Raw genomic sequence first — 21,351 nt, forward strand, 5'->3', positions numbered from 1 at the left:
AGCCCTCACCAGAAATCACGGCTGGTGCTCGGGGTGGGGAAGCAGAAAGACGAAGGACAAGGAGCCACACACCCCAGCCGCCCCCATGGGCGCCCTATCAACCCTGGCCCTGGCCATCCAGCCCTATGCGTACAGTGGACTCGGTGAGCTTCCCTTAGCTGTAATTCCCAGAGTTCCCCACAGGAGGGCAGCACTGAGACAGGGGACCACAGCCGGCAACAGGACTGACAGGTAACTGAAGAGTTCCTCTGGAGCGCACAGTAACAAGCAGAGTGGGTTTAGTTTAGTGGAGTAAGCGCCTTCCTAGGAGACGCAGAGCCTTGGGTTTGAGTCGCGGTTAGGTGTTACACTGTTTTGGCCTTTTGCAGTTCTTCAGTGACATCTGTCATGAACCCCCTCTCTTTTTTAAATTAAGAATGACCCTACACTACCTATGGCAGAAGTAGAGTGGGTGCATGACAGAGAAGGAAAGGATATACCTAATTGACAGTTCAGGCCCCCACCCATGGACAAGTGGGACAGCAAAGTATGTAGGCAAGGACTGGGCCGGCTGCCGAGCCTCGCTGCGCCCGATAGGCCCCCAGACTCCGGCCTTGGCTTCCCCGGGCCTCCGGCACTCGCTGACAGGGTCAGAGCTGGGGCTGTGCCATTCGTTACTCCACCACCGCCTTCTATAGACCCGGAGCTGAAGTAGCTCCCATTGGTTAGCGTCAGGCAAACGCAGGGAAGCCGGGGCAGGGCCATGGAGCCTCGTGCCAGCCTCACGTGGGGCACGTGGATGGCCGCGGATGGTGTTCACCTTTGGGTGCGGCCTGGGCCCGGGTCTGGGCCTGGCTGAGGAGGGGCCCGGTCATCGCTGTCACCTGAGAGCCGCTGTGGCCCCTCTAGGCCGGTCTCTGTGTGGTGCTGCTGCCTGTCCAGCTGCTTGTGCTCCTTCCTGTTCTCTCTCTGGGGCCAGAGGAGGTCCCAGTCTTCGGGGGTCCTGTGGAGCCGTCGCAGTAGGGCCCGGGCCCTGCTCCGCCTGCACCCGGTTGCCCCTTCCCTGCAGCAGTGCTAAGTACCAAGGCTATGGGGATGAACCGACAAGCCTGTCTTCAAGTAAATCACGGTCTTATTGTGGTGACAGCCAAATAAAGGAAAGTCAGCACACAGTAAGACAAGCTATATGCCACCCCAAAAGCAGTACTTAGCCACGCTGCACGGGAAAATCAAGGGCGGGTCCTCAGACTGTGAAGCTGCGTGTGGGGTGGCACTAAAGAGAAAGGAAAAAAGGACGCGGTGGCCGAAGACACCGCAAGTGCAAAGGCGGGGTGTGAGGGTCCGTGACATCTGAAGTGCTGTGAAGTCACCCAGTACCTCTGAAACCCCGTGGGACCCTGGCCACGTCCTTCCCCAGTGCTTTGGAGAACGGATTCCGGTGCCAATGCCACAAATACAATAAATGCAATAAGGACATCCTTCCCAACAGATGGTGCTGGGACAAAGAATGTCCAAATGAAAAGTATAATCTGTGACCTCAAGTTCAGTTCGGATACAAAACTAATTTGAGATGGCCACCAGGTGTTCCTACTGTTTATACCCTAATGCTGTCGCTACGGGATGTGTGACTGAATCTGCTTATACTAGTTCCCATGACTGGACACAGAAATGCCTCAACTGAGAAGAAAACAGGACAAACCCGTGGCTCCTGGACCAAAAGATCAAACATATATCCAGGAGCAGAAAAAGCTTAATCTAACATCTGCACAAAATGAATTGTACCAGCAGCAGAGTTAAAGCATAAGCATGCTCTAATATATTGAAATTTCTTAGAGAACATATTTGCCGGTTTTTAATTTATTTGACTTATTTTTCTAAGTAGTAACATGTTAAAGTATATCTTTTTGGCTCTTTGTTTTTGTAAAGCTCCTGTAGTTGTTCACATGCTGTTTCAAGACCATCTTGCAAATGTATTGCTGATGCTAACTACAGAGGAGATATTCAATACATTTTGTGAATTAAAATTGGATAAAAGATTTTATCGTTGAACTATGATCCTTATTCCCAATATGCGTGGATTACAGTTTCTAACATGAAAGGCACCACTGGGAGGTTTGGGCAGTCTGTGCGCTGCACCGAGGCGCCCAAGGGAGGGACCACGTGGGGCTGAAATCTAGCCACCGGCCATGAACCCTGGCACTGGGTCCCTACGCAGAGGAAGACACATTTTTGCAATTTCCCAAGAACACTGCCTGTGTTGAAGACATCTGAAGAAATAAAGGGCATCCAAAATGGAAAGGAAGAATTATTTGCAGATGACATGATACTGTACATAGAAAACACTAAAGATTCCACCAAAAACACTACTTGAACTGGTTAATGTATTCTGTAAAGTAGCAGGATACAAAACAAATATTCAAAAACTAGTTGTATTTTTATACACCAATAATAAACTAACAAACAGGGAAACTAAGAAAATAATTCCATTTACAATTGTGTCATCAAACGCCTAGAGATACACGTAACCAAGGAGGTATTAGAAAAGACCTGTACTCAGAAAATGAAACACGGAGGAAGATACAAATAAATGGAAGTATATACTGTGTTCAGGGATGGGAAGATCACCACTAAAATGTCCATGTTCCCCAAATCAATCTACAGTCAATGCAATTCCTATTAAAATAAAATGGCATTTTTCAAAGACCTATAATAATTTAAAAATATACACGGAACCACAAAAGACCCCAAAGAGCCGCAGCAACCTTGAGAAAGAAGGACAGAGTGGGCGGCATCACACTACCTGATGTTAAACTGTACATACTACAAGGCTACAGTCATCCAAGCAGCGTGGTTCCGGCATAAAAACAGCCTCCTTCCCTCCCTTGGCATCCGGGCCCTCTGGTGCTGTGCAGGCTCCAGCTGTGGAAGCTTTAGAGCCGTGGCCCTTTCTCTGCTGACACCAGCATTTGCCGCAACGGGTCTGGCTCCTAGTTCCTGCTCACGCTCCCTCCAGGCACGGCTGACCCCGTCCTGCATCTGCCCATTAGCTGGCCCTACGCCACTGGGCCTGCCCTGCCCTCCTTCTGCCCCTTTCCTCCCCGTGCGCTGAGGTTCTGCCCCAGCATTTCCTCTGCCCTCAAAAAGACCTGATTGGCTTCTCCACCTCCCATTTCCTGGTAAAGCACCCCTTACCCTCTGGGACAGAGACAGCTGGGAGGAAGCAGAAGCCAAAGGTGACAGCACCAGTCAGTCTAGACACCGCACCCGCACCTGCCGGCCCTCCACTTTGCTTCCCTCCCGACAGCACAGGGGTAAGCGCAGACTGGGACAGCGTCTCCGGGGGACCCGAGGGTCGCCGCACCTCCTGCGGCAAAGGCGAGTCCACCAGTGGACGCGTGGGGGCGTAAGCCCTCAGGTGTATACACTGTGCCTGCCCGACAGAGACCCCTCCGCAGAGATGCACTCACACCCCCAGACGCACAGGAGCTCACGCACTGCTGTCACGCCCAGACACACGTCGCATGGAGTCCTAAACCACACCCAGAATGTACACCTGAAACCCATGTAATTTTATTAACCAGTGTCACCCCAATAAATTCAATTTAAAAAGATAATTTATATATTCTTCCATTAAGACATGCTTCCCATTGATATATTTGAGAAAGAGGTGTTGGATTTCCACCAACGCTGACTTTAAATGCCATCTGTCTGCAGCTAACTCTCAAAATTCTCCTTCCCTGCCGACTTCTCCCTCAGCTCCAGACGCCCACAGCCCATGGCCCACGGCCCAGCACAAGCACTCACCCCCACCCTCTTTCCGGACCCGCTCCCTGCTCGCCCATCTCTTCAGCGGCAGCACTGCATTTCTGGCTGCTCCGCTCCCACACCTTGGCATCATTCCTGATTCCCCGCTTCCTTCCACCTACCCTGGTACCCGCTCCATCAAGTCCCCTCAGATCTACCTGCAAGCGGACCCTGGATCTGACCACCTCACAATTTCCGCTGTTTCCAGCTTCGTCCCAGGTGATGCCACTCCTCACCTGGACAGCCGGTCACCTCTGCTCCGTACCACCCTGTTCCCCGACCCAACTGGTTCTCCACCCAAAAGCCATATTCATTTAGCACCACAAAGCGGGTCACTTACTCCCTGCAGTCCTCCCTGTGCTGTGCCCACTCCAACCAGGCCGCCTGACCTGCCGTGCCCCTGCCTCAAGCTCTCCCGCAGCTGTTTGCAGGGTTGGCCACTTCCTCAGGTCGCTGAATGTCACCTCACTGGACAAGCGTTCCCTGACCACTTAGCTGAAACGGCCCCCACCCCACTAATGCGCCATCCGCTTACGTTCCTGAGCACTTGACCACCACCTGGCTACACGCCTGTTGTCTGTCCTACCCCACGGCCCTGTGCGCCAGGTCTCCAGACTGCCAGTTCCTGTGGACGTTTGTTTAGTCGGTGAGTGAATGTACAGACCACATGACAGACACAGACACACTGACACAGGCTGAGAGCCACGTCCCCGTGAGGCACCCCACTCTTAACACGAAGGGATCCCACTGCGCCCCTCCATGCACTCACAGCCTGCACTGACACCTGACCGAGTACGAACACTTCCACCCCCCCAGTTGTTTTCTGCAACATCTTACGTTCCCATCAGTAACACAGATCCTGACTTCAGGACCAGGAAAAGCCTCACTTCATCATGATACATTTTTTTTCCAGTCTACCCCTCTCCTTTCCTATCCATCTCTTTGGCCCACTCCCTCCCTCCTTCCAGATTTAGTCTACTATTTATTTATTTTTAGAGAGAGGAGAATGGAGGGAGAAAACATCAACATGCAGAAGCATCGAACGGTTGCCTCTCATGCGTCCCCAGCTGGGGACCTGGCCCACAACCCAGGCATGTGCCCTGACTGGGAATCAAACCAGCGACCTTCAGGTTTGCAGGCTGGCGCTCGACCCACTGAGCTGCACCACCCAGGGCAGATTTTGTCTATTTCTATAGCTTCTGCAAGAGTCCACTAAATCCAGGGCACTGCTCCACTTCCAGGGGGTCACTTCCTAAGTTATACCAATGTCCTACCATTACATTGCACACCTGCAACTACCACAATTTTCAGTGTCAAGTATAACTGAAATATATAAATTTTAAATACACATTTAAAAAAACACGAAAACCAATCTATACTTTTATTTTAAAATAAAAGCCAGTTTTACCCTATAAAACCTACTCCTACTCACAACAGATGCCGATGAAAACTCCAAGTTTCCTAATGTTAACTCACCCCTTTATACAGCAAGACGTAGGCCTTTTTCCCTCTCAAAATCCTTCCCACGATCTTCATTTACACATGCACAAAACAACATTAAACAAATCAAACTCCCGAACAGAAATTGCTCCTTCATACAGACCAAACCAAAACATGTGGCAAAATTTGAAGACAACACATTGTTTTTTGGGGTTTTCTTTGTTTTGTTTTTTTGTTTTTTAAGATTTTATTTATTTTGAAAGAGGAGAAGGAAGGGAGAAAGAGAGGGAGAGAAACATCCATGTGTGGTTGCCTCTTGCACGCCCCCAACTGGGGAGCTGGCCCGCAACCCAGGCCTGCGCCCTGACCGGGAATTGAACGATTGCCCCTTTGGTTCGTAGGCCGGCGCTCAATCCACTGAGCCACACCAGTCAGGACCATATTGTTTTTTGATATGAGTGCACACACTTTTATTTATTCTTAATAATATATTTAATTTAAAAAACAGGACAGATACACACAACTGAACAGCAGGGCTCGCACGTGCAGACCGCACCGCACCGCCCCGGAGGCCGGGAACCATGTAGTGCTGGCGGCAGCACTGCGCAGGTGGAGCAGGAATAAATAAGTGCTTCCGGGAGGATCGTAGTGACCAAGAGGGTAGCTGAAGAAGGGGCTTCACTGTGTACGCTATAGCGGGGACATCCCCAGGACTCACATGTGCAAAGTTCTGGGTCTCCCCAAGAGCCTCCAAACCTGGCGCCAGCGGCAGGGGGCGGACACACTCAGGCACAGTGGGCCAGGTAATGAGGGCGGGAGAGGGCTGGACAGAGAGGAAACTGAAGAACTAGAGTTCAACAGGCACGTGTGTTCACACCATGTGATGTAAATGTACACAGTAAACACAAGAGTCACCAACATCCCTGCCACCTCTCTGGCAGCAGGTCAGGTCCCCTCAACCTCTGCCACACACCATCTCATCAGGAGGCAGGGGACAGGCCTCTAGGGGAGGGCAAAACTGTGACAGCCACAGTCCTGCTGGAATATCCCACAACAAAACAGATGTTAACGCTAACTGCACACGCAGAAGCTGAAAGCTCACACCCCGGGCAGGCCGAGCTTGCCATTTCTTCACTCGATGGTCACCTACGAGCCCTCAATCCTACTTAGCAGGTGCAGTGACAGGGAGAGGAAAGAGGTCCATATGCTAAAATCTCTACTTACTGCTATGAGCTAACTTTTCATGTAGTTCTTGAGCCAAAATAAAGTGTGTAAGGACCTGTTAAGCCTATGATGAACTTTCATCTGGAAGAAAGGCAGGCCCAAGGCAATGGAACACACCCAGGGTCTGAAGCACGTAAAGTGAAGCAAAATTAGAGCCACCCCCGTATAGTTAGGTCCATTCTAGGCACAGGAAACCACCGCTAGAGGGCTGATCAGGGCTTCTTAGGAATGGATGTTGGTTGAATTGAGGATTCGAGCAGTAGCATCAGATTTGGAGGCCTTTGAAAGTTCTCGCTGTTGAAAAACAAACAACGTCAGTGGCAACACTCCTCTCGCGCACACCCGGCCCTTGTGAGCATGCGTTAAGTGTCAGCATGAGGCCCCCTGAGGGTCGCTTCTCTCACCCGGAGGTGCCCAGCACAGGCCGTGCCAGAACAGACGTGAGGCACTTGGCCACCAATCTGTTAGTCACGGCTGAAGCAGGTGTACACAGACCCTGGAGCCCTTTCCTCAGCCAGTCCGTTCTGTTAGAACCCCGCAGGAGAGAGACCCTTATCCATCACAAAGTGGCGCAAGCTGTCAAGCTGGGCAGGCAAAAGGCTTTGGTCTTTGAGCCCCTAAGAGAACAACGGGCCAGACCATGTACCTCCCAATCCCTGGGGCTGAGGGCCTTGCACCTGCTGGTGACGTGATCTCATGCTGGAGCACATGGCACAGAGGGCGAGACAGTGTGGACGACCAGACACGGACAGGCATTAGTAAGTTAGCCACTGGCTTCAGAGCTGCCTGGAGAAGCCTGTCACCGGCAGCCACCAAGACGGCATGAAGCTCCTAGGCTCCACCACAGAGGCAAGCAGATACATTCAAGATGCGAGTGGACGAAATGGGGTCTGAGTGAGCAAGCCAAAAAGAAACCTGGGCCCTCAGTCCAGCAATGAGAGTCAAAGGAACATGCACCCCTTTCTATAGGCAGACCCCCCACCAGTCACAGAATGTGAGAAAGTGCCAGGATAGGACGTTAACGTCAACGCTCGAAGGCGTTCTCCACCCCTGCAGCAACGGCAGAGCGGGCACCCCAGCCTGTAACTCAGCGTCCCCCGAGGGAAAGGCCGCTCGCCTCGCCACAGGAAGATACGGGGAGAAGAGAGAACACACATTAAGTGAAGGGGACCGCAGGTAAGTGCTGGTAAATATGGAGAAGGCTGCTAGGAGCTGAGGAGCATTCTGGAAAAATGACTTTCTTCCACAGCCTTGTATATGCTTCAGCAGCTCAATGTGCTAGCAACAGACAAAGGCCGGGAAATGAGCACTGGCTAGCTCTGCGTGGACAGTAAGCTGATGCTCAGCCCTGGGGGGTTAGTAAGGCATATACTCCAGGAAACAACCATCACCCAGGCCAAGAACCTCGTCAGAAGCAGCACACAGCTGGGGCTCCCCTCCGCACGTGACAGGGCTGCTATTCCCAGTGCATGGGAGGCCTTTGGTGTCACAATCGGGGATGGTGCAAGTTTTGTTGCAAATTATTATAAAATTATACAAAAACTTGGCCCGACTCTAGTGGGGCTGAGAATCCAATTCAAGTCTGAACACGTTTTCTTGTGAATCGGCAGGTTAGCACGTTGGAACCGAAGCCAGACAGTTATTACGTAGGCGGTCCGCCTCGGCGTTCCCGCCTCCTTGGTAAAAAGGGCAGCGCAGCTGAAGGGTATTGGTTAGTGTAGCCCTGGGGCCGGATGGGAACGAAGCCAGCAGAGGACAGATCAGTCTGGAAAAGGGACATGAGACATGCAGGGGCTGCCATACAGACCTGAAGCCCAGCAGTGGAGCTGTCAGAGAGGGACGGGTCCTTCTAAGGACAGAGAATTAAGACAATTACCAAGGACTCCACCAAGAGAGCACCAGGGCAGTGCCAAGAAGGGTCACCTCCTGCAGCCAGGGAATAGTGTTTCTTGAGCAGAAGGGCCAGGTTCATGTCTAGCTGCTGCTGTCAACCTCCTTGCGATATGCCCCCTGGGCCCTCCCCACCCTGTGCCACGGTCGAGGCAGGAAAGGGATTCTCAGCCTCCAGAACAGTCTGCTAAGAGCCCGGGTGCCCCAGGAAGATACCCGCTGCCCCAACTGTGTGCTCCCCAGGGACTGGCAGATGGCAGAAAACGTCAATTACCGCAAACTCAGAATAGGTGCTGGCAACAGAATTAATGCTGAAGTTGCGCTGGGGGGGCGCCGAGCTGGGGTACCCACCGCTCAGCAAGCTGCCATTGAGCTCCTGGTTCTCCTTGTCGGCTCCGTGGAGGCCGGCACGGGCTTTTTTTTTCCCTGAACAGGTGGAAGTGAGGACCGGCTGTAGAGAAAGGACAGATCGGTGTGTTACCCTTGTAACAACCACACAAATGCTGATATCATCCTTTTATTATTCAAGTGTCTATAATCCTAGACCGCACTTCAGGCAGGGAAAAGAAAACGCGCACTTAATGATTTGCAGAACACCTATCGCGAGCACCGTCTGTAAAGTACCTGAGAAACTGGACACATTTAGCAGTGTCCCCACCTGTCTCCTTACAGGAGGCCCCGACTGTTCTGTGACCCAGTGACAGGGCTGGAGCCCACGTGCAGGGCCCGTGCTTGGCAGCAAGCGGAGACCTGGCTGAGAACGGAGCCCACGGGACCAGCTCTCCCTTCAGCTGCCCAGGCGCAGCCCAGGGCTTCCCTGTGACACTGGGGGGCTCAGCGGGACCATTTTCTCCTTTCTCTCACTTGGTTTTTTAGATTACCCAGCTTCCATATGTCATCTCTCAGCATCTCAATGGTACCTGAATCCAGGGTTCTTAGAAATGGGAACCGGCACGGGGGCCTGGATAAGGAGGCTGGGGCGGTACTGGGGACGTGGCTGGACACAGAGCTTACTGACCTTGCTGCCAGAAGGTGGCAGTCGAGACACCGAGGAGTGGTAGGCTGTCCCCCCACAGGCAGGCCGGATGCCGCTGTTGGCTGTGACGTTGGACACTGTGGTAGTGTTCAGCTGAGGAGGAGAGCAGACCGCGCTTTCAGGGACCACGCTCAGCAGCGTGGCCCTAACACCGAGAGGCAGCACGGAAAGCTGCCTACGAACGCCACACTCACGTGAGGGGACGGGGGAGGCCTCTGAGGGTGTGCGGGGCCTATTCATGCCCAGCACATGGGGCTCTAACATGGTAGAACCATTGTTTCTCAGACGGTACGGACACCTAACCTATGACCCAGCCACATCACTCCCAGGAGAAACGAAAGCGCAGTGCACAGAAAGGCTCACGCACAGACACGTACGGCAGCTTTATCTGCAATAGCAGCAAACCAGAACCAAGCCAAAATAGCCATCGACAGGCGATGGACAAGCAAAGCGTGACAAAGTCATATGATGGGACACTACTCAATAATGGAAAGTAGTGACCTATGGGTACATGCAACAACATGGATGAATCACTCCAAAGTCATGCTCAGTGAAAGAAATTATGCTCAATGAAGAAAGCCATAATGTGTGAGTCTATACACACGAAATGGCAGAAAACGCCACTGACTCAGTAGCGACAGAGTGAACCTATGCTGCCCCGGAGCTGGGGGTGCGAGTCGGGGAGCACTTGGGACAGTGAGTTCAGTGTGGACCCTGGTGGTAGTTTGTGAGTTTAAAGGGGCACGCATGCAAAATGTACTGAGTGTACACTTTAAATACTAGGTGTCAATAAAGCTATGAACATTTTAAATTAAAAATTCTAGGCGAATTAAAAACCTCAAACACAAGACACAGACTAGGAAACACAACACAGGACAGATATGCGTGTGGCTTTAGGGCTCAGGTGGCGTGCTTACAAAGTTCAGGAAGTGCAAATGAAAACAGACTGAAAACGCTCTCAGACTGAAAACGCTCTTACTGTAATAAAGTTAAGAACTTACTGCTCATCAACAAAACACCAAAAAGAATGAAAAGACAAGCTGCACAAGATAAACAGGAATACTGGGCAAAGCAGCCAGAAGATAACGAGCTCCTATAAACCTCGTAGGAACGAGACAGGCGCTCACAATGAGCCGACAACAGGAGGGGGCGCGCAGCCCTGACAGCACGATGGCCTCTCCTGCGCTCTCGGCACCTGCACCGAGGGCCTCCAGCTCCAAATTAAAACCAGCCTTTCTAGAATTGATTTTGTATTATAATACACACTTTTAAGATTATATCTACCTATTTTTAGAGAGGGAAAAGGAGGGAGAAAGAGAGGGAGAGAAGCATCACTGTGTGGTTGCCTTTCGCACACGCCCAGCTGGGGACCTGGCCCACCACCCAGGCATGTGCCCTGACTGGGAACTGAACCGGCGACCCTTTGGTTCACAGGCCGGCGCTCCATCCACTGAGCCACAGCAGCCAGGTCATAGAACATGTTTCTAAAAACTCATCACAAACTTTTTATAACAATAGGGAATTAGTTTAATAAAATGTCATTAAGGACAATAATGAGCATGTAAGTGAAGTTAGATGTTATGGAAAGAACCCGCACAACCAATATAAAAGAGGCAAACAGGCAGAAATCAAAATTATATAACGTAATCTCTACTTTATAAAATATATTATTTTTTAAAGACATTTAAAAAAGTAAGATGCCATGACTGGTGTGGCTCAGTGGGTTGAGTGCCAGCCTACAAACCAAAAGGTCGCTGGTTTGATTCCCGGTCAGCGCACAGGCCTGGGTTGCGGGCCAGGCCCCCACTTGGGGGCGTGTGAGGGGTAACTGATTCATGTGTCACTTACACATCAATGTCACTCTCCCTCTTTCTCTCTTTCTAAAAATAAATAAAATTTTTAAAAGAGAAAGAAATCCAACCCACAACCTTAAAAAAAAAAAGAGCAAGAAAACCACCAAATAATCTCAGTGGTTCTCTTGGAGCTGAGCACAGGTGACTTTTAAATGTCCTGCAAGTTACAAGGTGTGTGGGGAGGGAGAAGGAAATAATGCCCTGCTCTCAGATGGAGCCAAGCGAAGTCTAGGAAACCCCTGTCCCACCTCTGCGGGACGCAAGGCAGGACACGGCCATGAGCCCCGGCCTCCCAGCCCCGTAACAAGGGCCACGCAGCCTCGTGTTTACCTTGCGCACCTTCCCCGGTGTGGAGGGGGCCAGTCCTCGGCGCTTGCTGGGCGTCTGGGGAGCACTGCCATACAGCATCTCTGTCTCCGTCTGCTTCTTGTTCTTCAGTTGCTGTGTGAATGTCAGAAGCAACAGTGAGACGCCCCAGAAGACGACAGGTCTGGGATGGGGGTGGGGACAGGAACCTGGTGCCAAGTCTACATCACGGGCACTGCCGGTCTGGGCTGCTCACATGACCACCCTTCCCTCTTACCACACCGGGTCCACTTACCCTTTCCTGCTTGGCTCGCTCTTTCTCTAATCGATACAGCTCCCACTGCTCGATCACATACTCCATGAATTTCTGTCCATTTACCAAAAATGGTTTTGAATGCTCCTGTTCCCACATCTCAATCCGGGCCGTCAATTCCTCTTCCAGCTGAAACCAGACACAAGAACATGCTATTTACTTCAAACCTTCAGTGTGAAGGCCAAAAGAAACGCCCCCTCATCCCTGCCAAATGAGTCATCCTTCCCCAGAGCATCATTAGGCTGGACACACTTGGGGAAAGGTCAGGGTAGCTGGCAATCAAAGGTGAGGGATGGTTTGTTCACAGTAAGAATGGAAGTGGGAAAGGCAAGGACCAGTGTGGCCACTGCGGTTTTGGTGCTGACAGTGAGAGGAGCAGGACATCCAAGAGGGTGCGCTGTACAGTAAGAGCAGCACTACCCACACAGGGTGCCAGCCTGGAGTCTACCCCTAACCAGTGGTGAAAAGGGGGGCACGTTACTTAAGTTCCTAGTGCCTCAGTTTCCTCATCTGTAAAAACAGAAAGCACTTCCCAATAGTTTCAGGCTCTTATTTCATAAATGCTAATGATGATGATTTTCCAAATAGAGAACTGTACGGCCCTGGCTGGGTGGCACCACTGGTTGGAGTGTTGTCCTGTGCACCTTTATAGTTGCAGGTTCGACCCCTGGTCAGGGCACATACCTAGGAGGTGGGTTTGATCCCCAGCTGGGAGGCAACCAATCAATGTTTCTCTCTTTCCCTTCCTCTCTCTCCAAAATCAATACATCCTCAGGTGAGGATTTAAAAAAAAAAAAAAAAAAATAGAGAAGAACACTTAAGCCCACAGAGCTTGCTAAGGCTTGCCTGTGTTGTGCCCCCACGGCCCCAACTGCCCTGCGCCTGTGCTGAGGTCCTGACCTCCCGTTCCTGAGAATGCGTTTGTATTTGAGCGAAGAGGTACTCAGGTTAAAATGAGGTCATCAGGGTGGATCCGAAACCAACAGGACTGGGGGGAGCCGTGTGAGAAGGGAAAACGGGGCCGCAGACACAGAGAGAAGGAAGACCATGTCAAGACTCAGGGAGACGACGACCACCGCAGGCCTGGAGCTCAGACTCCCAGCCTCCGGAACCGTGAGACCGCCAAGCTTTGGCATTTTGTTACGGCTGCCCGAGGAAACTAATGCACCTTGATATTCAGTTGCTGATGCTAGAAAGGCCCAGTATTAGTTATCATCCCTGCCTAATCTTTGGAAGGGAAGACAGTTCGGGGCAAATGATTCAAAGAAAATACATAAAAAGTAAAAGTATTTCGTAGCCAAGCACCAGAGCTCTTAACAACATTACCTTAGAGAGTGTTTTCTGGAGCCTGACTCGTTGCTTTTCCTCTTTAAGAAGATTTCCACCACGATTTGTGAATCGACTTGGATCTGATGCTTTTCTCTGTGAAAATACATTTAAATCAGAGTAAACCCCAGGGCAGGCAATCAGACCATTACTTCTGCTGAGACTCCTCACGGCCACGCACGGGCGCAGGTCACTAAGAAGGCTGAAGTGTGTGTCACAGCGGTGAGGGGTGGAGCAGCCTGAGGCAAAGGGAGCTGGGGATGAGCACCTCAGGTGGGGTGCAGGAAGAAGTGCGTTTTCTTTGTCAGTTAAAAAGGAAGACAGACTAGCCCCTGGCGGGCTGGAGGGATGAGGTCATCGGTGTCCCTTCCTCCACCTGCTGCCTGAGACGCTGTGTCGGGAGCTTTAGGCCACCTGGGCCCTGAGGATGAGGTCCACCCCTGTATGGTGGGGGCCATGAGCCACAGGAGCCTGGGACCCCACTGACTGTGGGGCGGCCACACCTGCACTGCCCTGCCGGCCTCTGGACTCCCTGATGCCAGATCATCTCTTCACTTAAGCCGGTTGTTACATGTTACTGTACAAAAGCCTCACAAATACGGGTGGGGGAGGCAGCAGCTATCATAAGAGACGTGACGATGAGGGCAGGGCATCAGAAACCCAGAGAGCAAAGGAGACTGGACTCTGACTCTACACAGGACGTGCCTTCCTAACACTTCATCGCCCTCTCAGGGAAAGCAGGGAAATGCGGGCAGTACCTCCAGCTCTAAGAAGAGCCTCCAGCTTTCTTCCCACTTTTGAACCCCTTCAAAGAGCTCCTTGTGAGCCTCGTGGTGGTTTCTTAACCGCGCAATCTCGGCGTCATGCAGCTGGAGCAGACTCTCTGTGTAGTGCTCTGCAAGGCACAGGGCCATTTTTTTAAATTCTTCTACTGTTTAGTATGTACCTTAATTTACAATACTAATCCCTCATCCCCCCGAAATGAAAATACATTATTCTTCACCACAGTAAAAATGGTACAGGAACAAGCATACATCGTGGGTAACAGAAGCCAGGTTTGTCACTGTCAGCCTAGAGGGACTAGGGAGCAAGGGACGAGGGTGTGGACTAAATGCCAAAGGCGCTCCAACCTGTGTCGCCTCTCACTGGTCTTAGGTCTCCTTCATATCCTCCCTTCCCACCCTGCCCCAAAGAGGTCCGAGACACTGAACATGTCCCAGGTGTGGAATTTAGTAGGCAGCCTCATCTTTGCTCAGTTCAGGCCTGACCAGGGTTCTGCTGGGCTCTGGGGGTCCCACTCCGCACATTCACGTGGGCTCTGCCCTTTACCTGCAGTGCCTTTGGTTCCAGCGCTCAGCATTTATGCACCTTTGTGTCCTATCTCTCGACACAGAGACCGAGTTAATACTGTTAAGAGCCTGACACTGTACCTGGCAGAGTAAGCGCCTGATAAACCCGAGCGTCACCACTTCAGGCTACAGTGATAAACTGCTCAGAAACCAAGACGTCGCTTATTTCCCAGTAGCATTTGCAAATGCCCATTTATACAGGAATGACAATTTATGCCCCCTGGCCTAACAAGGCAGCTGTGTGTGTGCGGCTGAGGAAGTGTTTCCTGCGGAACACCTGCACTGCTTTACAAGTGCAGGCCCATAAAACCCCTCTTTTTCGTACTAACCATCGTAGAATGCAGGGAAAGCCTGTCTCTGCTCCTGGCTGTAGAAACACTGGTCCCAGTACTTCGCCAGCTCCACTCGTATCGCTTCAATCACCTTCTTCAGGTTTTGCTTCTTTAGTTCCTCCAAGCGGTCCACTTCTAACTGCAGCTGAAAACACAGGTATCTGTTAAAGGTGCTTGTTATACTTCCACGGTCACAGGGCTTTGCAAAAATTTTCCCTTTTGAATAAAATTACAGCATAAAACCACAGAGGTAAGTCAACCCTCTACAACAACGCTATCGCAGGAGCCGCACACCCAAGAAAGGCAGACCAAGGAGAAAAGATGAACAGGCCACTGCCGCCTTTTTCCAGTGCATGCTTTAAAACAGGTTTGCTCGAGGAAGATGATGAAGACATGAAACCAGACACAAAAATGCTCCTAGAGACTGCTGACCCAGCACCCTTCGGGTTTCCTACCGTTTTCTTGACCTTGGCCTTCGACCCAGTCATCACCATGGCCACAGCTTCTCTCTCTTCTGTTGGTATTTGCAACCTGTCCCAGAGCTCTCGGATCTGAGCACGCAGCCCCTCACACACGGCTTCGTTTTGCGATTTTCGAATTTCCAGCTGCAGGAAGCAGACAGTGGTTACAGCAAAGGCAGCAGCGCAGAGGCTAACCCGCTGGCCTCCCACAAAGAAAAACCTGGACCAACAAGCAGAGGAAGCGCTTGGAGGGGATTGTGAAGAGGTGTGTTTTAGTGACTTCTGAACACAACTGTAAGGCTATCATTACGGTGATCTCAGTTCCCAGGAATTGAAATTCAAATTTGGGATTAAAATTATTTTTCCAATTTAACACTAACTGAATGACTATTATTTCATGAATAATTTCAATTCCATATTCTTACAGATACATGTAAATTTAGGTTTTTGTTGCCAAGAAATCAAGGTTGTTTGTCATACAATACAATCGTTATCCTCTCTCCTTCTCTTATCAATACACTGGCTCCTTAGGTAAGGGGGGAAAAAGCCTGTCACTTTTCTCAAATTGCTGGATCCTGCGGAGATGAGACCCCAGGTCATATTCTGAGCAGATATTACCTGCTGTAGCAACTTTTGTAGTGTTGTGACATTCTCCAAAGATAAACAAAAGGCATCTTCATCTTCGCACACCACGTCTCTTTCGAAGCTTGTATCTGGGGTGTGATCTAATTCTTCCATACACACGATGATCTGTCTCTTTAGGTTGACGAACTCCTGACGCCGAGATGCCTATAAACCAAACTGATTATAAGGTACGTACAGAACAGCCAGACCGACTTTCAGGAGGTTTGGGGGCGGGCAGTATACCTTTGTGTCCCTCAGAGCTGCCACATGCTTTCTGAACTGGTTCAGCTCTTCTAAGCTGGGAACGGAGTCACTGTCGATGGCATAGCGTGGCGTGCATAGCACTTCACACAGCTCTTGATCTTCTTCTTGAAGTAGTTTCAGTTCACGTTTTCTCTCCTTTTTCTGTTTTTGCATCAATTCTACCTGCGTACGCAAATCCTTTTCTAGTTGCAAGATGGTTGTCTCTCCTTCCTCCTGTATAAGACAATGTACCATTGTTACAAGGTTCCACGGTTTCCTCAAAGCAAGAGTAGACAACGAACGAGGGCTAAAATGACAGACTTTTAGTTAAACTTCCAAATAAGTCAACTCATGCACAACAGAATATGTGCTAAGGAATGGTACCAGGACACTTTTGCAGAAGATCAGTAAGCTGTATACGGTGGTATATTTAGCTCACAGCTAAATGTTCATCCCAATAATCCTAAGGATATCACCTAACCAATGAAAGTCCGTGTAGTACTTCTTGCACTACTTCAACTGACCAACAGAAAAAGGGAGTGTTAACATATCCTATAAATTTAAATCAAATAGTGAACTGAGAACCGTCACTTAATACAAAGGAGAGATGTACCAGTATATACCCAAGTTCTCATTCAAGTTCACAAGAAAGTTTAAAAAAATAAAGACTAAAGAAAGAAGCTGTCCGTAATCAATGACATTTACGCCATGGTCTGCCCGGCTGCCCTTGGCTGTCACGTATGACTCATCCTTAACCCTGGAAAGGCCGTCTCCTGTCCTAGGCTGACTCCATGTAGATACCCAGGCAGCGAGGTCTTCCTGTAACAGGAAAGGGACCCGAGAACTTATCGGTACCACAGAGGCCATTATGTGCTTCCCCTGCTCTTACAACTATTTTAATTACCATCACAAGCTCCACATTTGTCCTCATTTTTGTAATCCCAAGGTCGTTTTACTGGGCTCAGTAAACCAGGGATGCTTTGGGGCCCCATCCGTGCTTGAGTCCCTATTCCAGGCCCTGACTTGTGCCCGAGCACCACACAACAGCCTCTCAGCGAGCAACACACAATCGTGGCACGCTGCAAACGTGACTGAGCTCTCTGATATCCACACTTCCAAGGGGCAGGCCTGGCTGGCTCGGTGCTGTGTAGCGTCTAGATATGAAGAAGCCCGCCAACGCAGGGTTTTGTGGTAGTTTTCCCTTATATCACAAGTCACTTTAGCTTCCTAAGTAGCTCTTTTCATTTCCTTTCAAAGGAAAAATGGCCTAGTATCATCTATGCCTCACTGTCCTCAGAGTGAAAAATGTCCTACGTGCCCACAGGCTGACAGCAAGGGGAAGTGCACCCCGGGGTAAAGCGGGCCACGGCCACTGGCCGCGCCAGCTCTCAGAGGGGCAACTCTTCACACGGGTGAAAATGGCTGCTGGGACGGGGTGCCTCCGCAGTGCGGGTCCCCCAATTCTCATGGCCAGAACCACCCAACACCTACAGCTTCTGCTGCAGCCCCCAAGGCAAGGCTCCTCCCTAAATCTCACAGCTGGCAGGAGCCCCACACCCTGCTGTGTACCTGAAATGGCTCAACCTGTAACTCCCCGCACAGGGTGGCCAGCTCCTTCTGACAGTAAGATATGCTTTTCATGAGCCTCTCCTTCAGGCCTTCCTCTTCAGCAATCATCATGTCTAGGAGGTCCTGCCACAGAGAAATGGTGCCATAATAGTTAGAAGCCAATGGGGGGAAAAGATCCCCACACAAGAAACAACACCAAAATATTAAGAATTTCACATTTTTAAGTAAGGAGTTAGAAACCAGGAAGAGCCTGTGACGTCCCAACGTCACTCTGATATGCCATCTCGGATCAAAGACAGCGTCCCTACCCCTGTCCCACGCAAAGACACCAGCACTGCACTCACCTTGATATGCTTCTTTACCACCTCAGTTCTTTGTAACCGCTGGTCCTCGGGAATCCCTATGAATTCCCATATTTCCCGAAGGTCAAACAGGGCTTTCTGGAGACACAGCACGGACTCCTCCGCGAGCACCTCACTGAAGAGCAGGAGAGAAGCCAGCTGCATGAGCCCCTGCCTCCGACACCCTACACTAAGTACGTACTTGCAGGAACCTATTTAACTGTTAGGACACACGACCGTGGTCATTCTGACCTCTTCCAGTGAATACGTACACCTACTGGTTTCTGGGAGCAAAGCAACAGAATTACTACCTAAGGTTTGCGGGGAAACTCCTACAGAGAAGTCCGTTTTTACTGTAGAAAGCCAGGACACCTGAAGCAGGACTGGAGGGAAGTAAAATGGAAATTAGAAAAATAAAAAAGAACCAGAAGCAGCCACAGGGCTGCTCAGAGGACTAGGAGAGGTCGCGTCCCCTTCTCCTTACTAATACTTTAGGAAAAACCGAAATCACCATAAAAGGGTAAGTTACTAAGGCCCCTGTAGATACCGGGGCTACTTTATCTGTTCTTAACCCTCCCCAATACGTTGCCCTCCCCCTTGCAGTAAAGCTTCTGAACAAAGGGTAGGGAGACCTAGTCAACCAATGCCATTTATAAGCAGAAGCTGTTCCTTTCCAGCTACAGGGAACGTCCCGGGGCCATATACATTCTTAGCAGTCAGGTCTGCCCCCAAACACCTGCTAGGGCCAGATGTTCTTGCAACCAAGGACACCCACATATGCTTTCTCCAGAAGGTGGAACATACTTAGAAATAAATAATTCAGAGGCTGAACCTATTGGGAAAATGATTTTAAAGGAGAAAACTAATCTTGAAACCGACAGCACATTTTTTACAGGACATTCCCATACAGCTCCGTGCCTTTTCCAGAGTCATGACTACCCTTTACGCACAAGGTAGGATTTAGCCCATTATACCAGATTGCTTTAAAAAGGGGGGTTTGTTGCCCTGGCTGGTGGCCGCAAACCGAAAGGCAGCCAATTTCTCGCACACACCGATGTTTTCTGCGCCTCCCTAAAAATAAAATATAAAACCTTTAAAATGAAAACAAAAAGGATGGGGGGGGTGATTCCAAGGATGAGCGCCTGTCGCTCTCCGATCCTTCCGGTGAGAAGCAAAGCGCCCACAAGGGACGGGACAGAGACGCGCACAGGCCCCCACAGCCCCACGGGCAGGGGCGGAGCCCAGAGGACGGCTGTCCCCGCCCGGCCCCCGCGGCCTGGAGCCGCGCCGAGACGGCCACACCGCGGTCGCGCGTGTAGCTTCCATTTTACAGGTGAGAAAACTCACGCTCCACACCGTGCCCCGGTCACAAGGCCGCTGAGTGACGCCGGGACTTCACCCGCCTCAGTCGGACACCCCTGCCCCGGCGCAGCGCCCGAGCGCGGACTTCAACGGAAACCAAGCCCCCCTCAGGCGCAACGTCAAGGCCGCAGATACGACGGCGGAGACGACGAGACACGCGGCCCCTAAGATTCAGGGGCCAACGAGCAGCGCCCGACACGCAGGGCGTGGGGCTCCGGACGCCGGCGCTCGGCCCCACGGGAGCTGCGCGTCCCGCCTGTGGCCTCCGCCCAGCCGGGGCCCCTGACGAGTCGGCTCACCGCCGCCCGCCCTGCCGGACAGCGCCCCGGCCTCTCGGGCTGCGGCGACGCCCGAGCCCCGGACCGAGGGCGGCCCCCGCCTCAGGAAGCCCGCACCGGCCCCGCGCCCGGGACGGGCGTCGCCGCCTCCCGCGCCGCTCAGCTGCCCCGCAGCCCGCACCTTCTCCTCATGGCGAACGCTCCCACGGACAGGACGTGGAGTCCCGGCGCGGCTCCGCACGGACCCCAACGCAGCGACCCGCCGCTAGCTCTGCAAAGTTCGCACAGGCTTGCCACTTCGCGAGCCGTTAGGCAGCCGCGGGATTTCAAACCGAGAACAGCCCTGCGATTGGCGCTCCGTCCCGTCACTCCTCGCGAACCCACCCTCACCCCGCCCCCAGGGCGTGACGCGAGTGCGCAGTCCGGTCTCGGCTGCCGAGGCGCGGGGGGTGGAATCGCCGAGGGCGCATGCGCATCGACGTGCGCTGGGCACGCCCTCGTGCGACGGGCTAGCCTCGCTCCGCCTCAGGTGAGCTCTCTCCAGGGGGAGCCCCGCCCCGCCCCGCCCCGGACTAGTTTTGATCCCGAGACCGCGGAGCCGCCGGGAAGGGGCGGAGCGCGCCGTGTGTCCCTCGTTCACCCAGGCAGCGATCCTAGGAGCTGATCCTGTGCGGCAGTTATTGTCCCGACGCAGGAAACCGTGCCCTCAAGGGGGAGGGAGCCCCGCTGCAGGGCCGGCACCTTCCTACAGGAGTGACCCCCTTCCGTGGCCGCAACAACCCCGTTAGGTGGACGCGCTCCCCATTTCACGGAGCGGGGGCCCTGTCGCGAAGGCCTGAGTGATTTCCCTGCCTCTCCTGACTGGTAGCTGAATGGAGCGCGCAGGTTTATATAATCGTCCTGAGAATTTTGAAACTCCAAGTTCACAGTACTTCTGTAGCGTTTGCTGCAATGTGCTGCATTCCCAAATGATTGTAAAGCGGTTTTTCCCCCCGTGATTCTTGGTTGTTGCATAATAGCCTGGCACGGGGATATCTCAGTATTCAGCTATTTTGCTACTGAGGGATACTTAGATTGTAATTTTTACACATAACTGTCTTCAGACATTACTATTTGCATCATGCATTTTTTTTTTTTAAGGTTGAGTGCACAAGGAGGCCTCGCCAGCAGGTGCCAGCTCTACTGTCCTTTTCAGCCTCCTGGCTAGTTTCCCGGGCAAAAAGTGGCACTTCCTCCTCTGACTCGCACGTGCTTGGTTACAACGGAACGGCTCCTTTTCCCCGTGGAGACTTGGCCACTGTAACTGCTGGGGATTCTCTTCCTTTGCCTTCTCCATGAAGGAAAAGTAAAGGACGCCTGCTTGCTTAATGTTCAAGGCCACGTTTTTCTCTTGCAGAAGAACCTCAACGGTGCTTTCAACATCCAAATGCCAAATGTTGACGCGCTAACATAGTGGCCCTCAGGCACTACTTTTAAGTCTTATGGTGGTACCCTTTGTTGATGAATTGGAGGGGTTTTCCAAAAGCTTCAAAAACCTGGGGTCTTCAGACGTGTTCCCAGGGCCAGCATGGTAAGGATGTAAAGTAAGACAATTTTGCTATCACGTCCTTTACGCCCTAGT

The 21,351-nt window shown here is 51.7% G+C and overlaps 1 protein-coding gene across 4 annotated transcripts; it reads right to left on the reverse strand.

Annotated features, from left to right (window-relative positions):
• Window positions 1-5,782: 5,782 nt before the first annotated feature.
• Window positions 5,783-20,059, reverse strand: PRC1 (protein regulator of cytokinesis 1). Of its 4 annotated transcripts, none has more exons than XM_090263667.1 (15): window positions 19,912-20,059; window positions 18,094-18,226; window positions 17,750-17,872; window positions 16,181-16,414; window positions 15,932-16,102; window positions 15,308-15,457; window positions 14,850-14,997; window positions 13,930-14,066; window positions 13,172-13,267; window positions 11,828-11,974; window positions 11,557-11,667; window positions 9,356-9,466; window positions 8,612-8,788; window positions 8,255-8,296; window positions 5,783-6,741 (listed from the first exon to the last, which is right to left on the reverse strand). In XM_090263667.1, exons 1-15 carry the CDS (start codon window positions 19,920-19,922, stop codon window positions 6,670-6,672), a joined length of 1,863 nt encoding a protein of 620 aa, XP_090119793.1. In that variant the 5' UTR covers window positions 19,923-20,059; the 3' UTR covers window positions 5,783-6,669. The 4 variants fall into 4 exon arrangements, with proteins under 4 accessions (XP_090119793.1, XP_090119796.1, XP_090119794.1 ...); XM_090263671.1 differs by having other exon boundaries at window positions 6,680-6,741; window positions 8,689-8,788; XM_090263670.1 differs by lacking the exon at window positions 8,255-8,296 and having other exon boundaries at window positions 8,689-8,788.
• Between the last annotated feature and the right edge of the window lie 1,292 nt (window positions 20,060-21,351).

The sequence above is a fragment of the Furipterus horrens genome, unplaced genomic scaffold, assembly GCF_987537825.1.
Source record: "Furipterus horrens unplaced genomic scaffold, mFurHor1.1.pri manual_scaffold_16, whole genome shotgun sequence".
NCBI classification, from domain to species: domain Eukaryota; kingdom Metazoa; phylum Chordata; class Mammalia; order Chiroptera; family Furipteridae; genus Furipterus; species Furipterus horrens.

What these genes read in the sequence shown, in the direction of transcription:
- PRC1 (XM_090263667.1), bottom strand. An exon ending in TGGTAAAGAAGCATATCAAG is followed by an intron (nt 17,873 to 18,093) that starts GTGAGTGCAGTG and finishes TCTCTGTGGCAG; the next exon opens with GACCTCCTAGACATGATGAT. An exon ending in TACAGGTTGAGCCATTTCAG is followed by an intron (nt 16,415 to 17,749) that starts GTACACAGCAGG and finishes TGTCTTATACAG; the next exon opens with GAGGAAGGAGAGACAACCAT.